The sequence below is a fragment of the Ischnura elegans genome, chromosome 8, assembly GCF_921293095.1.
Source record: "Ischnura elegans chromosome 8, ioIscEleg1.1, whole genome shotgun sequence".
NCBI classification, from domain to species: domain Eukaryota; kingdom Metazoa; phylum Arthropoda; class Insecta; order Odonata; family Coenagrionidae; genus Ischnura; species Ischnura elegans.
Genome location: NC_060253.1, coordinates 115,086,676 through 115,090,452, shown reverse-complemented (window position 1 = coordinate 115,090,452; position 3,777 = coordinate 115,086,676). Strand labels below are relative to the sequence as shown.

At 43.8% G+C, this 3,777-nt stretch overlaps 1 protein-coding gene across 1 annotated transcript; it reads right to left on the bottom strand.

The window, feature by feature from the left end:
- Window positions 1–1,920: 1,920 nt before the first annotated feature.
- Window positions 1,921–2,409, bottom strand: LOC124164495. Its single transcript, XM_046541824.1, has one exon. The coding sequence runs from the start codon at window positions 2,407–2,409 to the stop codon at window positions 1,921–1,923; it is 489 nt and encodes a 162-aa protein (XP_046397780.1).
- Between the last annotated feature and the right edge of the window lie 1,368 nt (window positions 2,410–3,777).

The following is a 3,777-nucleotide window of genomic DNA, read 5'->3' as shown; positions in this document are numbered from 1 at the left end:
TGTGTAGAGTATTTATGGCCTATTCACTCCCATTCTCGGAGTGACAAACCAAAAACAAAACCAAAACGAAAACCCGACAATTCGTGGTATCGCCAACAGGTGGCGAGGCTCGACTTTTTCTGGGAAATTCACAACCAAACAATAACCAAAAAATCAAACAAAAAATCTTGTATCTGTCGGTTCAAGGAATTTGTCCTACGATCATTAAAAGTATGTCAAAAAAATTCCAAACATAGGCCCATAAGAAAAGCATTGGATATTTCAAAAAGTTTAAAAAAATACTTTTAATAAAAATATTGCAAAGACGACCACACCAAAAAATCAACCAAAAAAATGTAGTATCCCATACAAAAAAATCTGTGCTGTGGCTGTACTAAAGCTGCACTGTAACTTTGCTAAAAGGGCTGTACTGTGACTCTACTTAAACTGCACTTGAATTGAAACATCGCAGTACAGTTATAGCACGGTCAGAGTGCAGTTGCCATAGCACAGTCACAGTGGAGTTGTCATAGCACAGTCACAGTGGAGTTGCCATAGCACAGTTGCCTTAGCACAGTCATAGTGCAGTTGCCATAGCACAGTCATAGTGCAGTTGCCATAGCACAGCCACAGTGCAGCTGCCATAGCACAGTTTTTACAGTAATACTCTGTCCATGAATCAATAATTGAGTCTTGATGTGGCTATTGCATTCCCTGTATATCTTATTGAAAACAAAAAGCAGAATTAAATCAAGATTGGCCAATTAGCAGAGATATATAGTCCCCTTTTTAGGTGTTTGAAGATTGGTTGCCTGATCCAATCAGACAACCACAAAGACATAACAGTGGCCAAAACGACTACACTCATTCGAATGTTGACTAGTCGAAGGAAAGATAAACCATATACCTAACAGACACTCACTGAATTTGTTACGTTCCACTTCCTTAATATGAACAAAGTTTATGGTACTAAAAATATTGCTATCGAAGCCCTTAGGTTCTATGAGAAAAATTGACAAATCCTATTCTGCACATCAACATAAAAACCACCACAATTTACTTCAGTGCTATTTGTCTAGTTGCCACAAATATGCCCACCTCGATAGTTTTTGTTGATGAAGTTTCAGTACTAACGCCGTGGAGCACAATAAATGACAATAAGATATGAAAATAAAAGAAATTTATTAAATACAAATATACTCATGATTATAAACATAAAAATGAAAGTCTTGTTAAGGCATGGCCGCTCAATTCATTTGCCTCTTTGGCTTCCTTCCTGAAATAAAAAGGAAACACATTACATACTGATATATAATAATAAGTTACTTCAAAATTTGACTGTTTAAGTTTGTCTGAATTTAATTTTAGAGAAGTTGAGTACTTACCTCCAGCAGCAGAGTATAAATAAAGATATATCTTTTTTCAACTCTCTCGTGCTTCGCAAGGAGTAGATTGCGAGTCGTCGAAATCAATCGTGGAAAGTTGATTCATCGCGAACCACACGGATTTCAGCAAAATCGACGATTTAGATGTCTTTAAGGGTTATCTCGGCAGGCGGCGAAATAACTACGACCTCTATAGTTTAGGAATTAACCCGTTTATTTTCGGGATAAAATTACATGCGCACATGCGATTGTTTCACATGGATGCTCGCGGATTAAAAATCACGGTCGCGGGATCGGCAGGTCTCTCTCCTCAAGCTGTCGGGACGCTACTCTCCTGCCAGGGCGCCAAATCCCCCAGGGTCCCGTTACCCTGACGGCGCCAAGGGCCTTCCGCCTGTCTCCCTCCAGGCGGTGCTGCCTTCCGGCAGTGGCGCGCTGCGATTCGAACGCCCGCCACACCACCCCCTCACCAGTGACAGAGCTCTGGAGATCTGGAATGATAAAGAGAAAAAAAAAGAAACGGAAAGGGGGTTGAAGGTTGGGTGGTCATAGGGAGTTAGGTGGCGAAATCGCGCAGGTACGCCGGGAAATGGACCCTGCGTCCGGATCTTGTGATGCAGCCGTCGGCAGCCGGCGCCATCCCGTCAGGCTGGGGTAATGGTGGCTGCTCGGTCGTCTCGGCCGGCGTCGGCGTTGCGGCCTCCCGGAGTGGCCGAAGAATGGTCATGGGTGGAGCTGCAGGCGTTGAAGGGATGTCTTCAGTGGCGGTGAAAGCGGGTTTGAGGCGGTCGATGGAGACCATCACCTCTCGCCCACGAATGCGCAGCACGTATCCTTTGCTGCCTCGCTGAAGCACCTCGAACGGACCCTCGTAAGGCGGCTGTAAGGCGCCGCGGGATCTGTCATCTCTGACAAAGACAGAAGGGGAGGAAGCCAAGGATTTGTAAATGAAAATGGCTCTTTCACCATGACGAGATGCGGGCCGGGGGCTCAATTTAGATATGCGCCGCCGCAGCTGCACCACGTAATCGGACTGGTCCTCCATCGTATGGCCAGTCGATGGCGATAGAAATTCGCCAGGGAGTCAGTGGCGGTTTGCCCATAAGGACTCTCGGACGCCGCCCCTCCCAAATATTTGAAAAAGTAAAAATAATAAAAATCTATTAATTTATAATTATACATCTGATTAATCAAAGTGTTTTTTCAGTCCCATACATCGAAAGTGTTGGAAAAACACGAAAAGAAATAGCGCGAGAAGTTCGTATTTGTAGCCGTGGGGCGCTGGCCAGAACGTCCCAATCCATCCCCATGCAGTCATATGGAGAGTGGTAGTGGTGGGGGCCGCTGGTGCTATGACGCGTCTAACGTTGTGTCTTATGGAAGTCTTGGGACGTCGTCCGAAAATGCGCAGAGCGACGTGTGAGTTGACATCGCTGCGCAGGCCGGCGGGCGTATAATCTGGCGTCTACTTGGTGCTGCCACAGAAAAGGGACGTACGGAATCAGAATGATCACTGTACTGGGTGTAGTTATACGATTTTAATTTTTAATTACTGGTAGGTATTGCTACAGAAAATAAATTATCCCATTATGCTTGCGTTTTTTGGTGTTTGAATTCCGGAACACATAAAATCCAACCAGTTAAAGGCCGTATTGATGTAGGAAAACCATTCTCGAGTATTTGCCACAGTTCTATTATGATTACGGATTTCAAGAACCTTGGGGAAACTAATATTATAATGTTTAGGCCTGAACAATGTATTCATATCTTCCCGATGTTTAGAAATGCGGTACCTATTTTTCAGATAAATTTATCAAAAGACCTGCAGTATTAGAAAAAATCAGTTAACATTCCCCACTGATTTATAATTTAAGAAATAGGCGCGTGCGTGATAGGGTGAAGGATTAAACATGATTTAACCCGTAAAACGTGACTTTAAATAGAGTCATTCAATGACTGTCAAGAAGTGCCGCGTACAACGGACCCTTTGTGTGTAGGTTCATCATTTTTCTAGCCGTCCTTGTTTTTTTAGTTCATGTTCACCTAATTCCTCAGCGGCAGAGCGGTAGCTGTCTGACGGAAAATGTCCACTTCGGTCTGATTTAAATGGCTTCGACGAGTTCATATCAGTGCGGAGATCCTTACAACTCCTATCTGTGGCTCAGAGTCGTCGTCTTTTACGATCTAGAATTTATATTCTATTATATCATGGCAATGATTTCGAAGACATGGTTATTCCAAATGCGACCCGTTGGCGTCTCGTGTGTTTGCCACATATGAATCTTAGACTCAAGGAGATGGTCCGTGACGTCCTTGTTTGTTTAAATGCCTTTGCTGACCTTAAATTCGTCCGTCAGCTGAATCAGCATTAGTTGACCACGACTTCTATCTCCCTTGAGTCGTCCTTATAGTA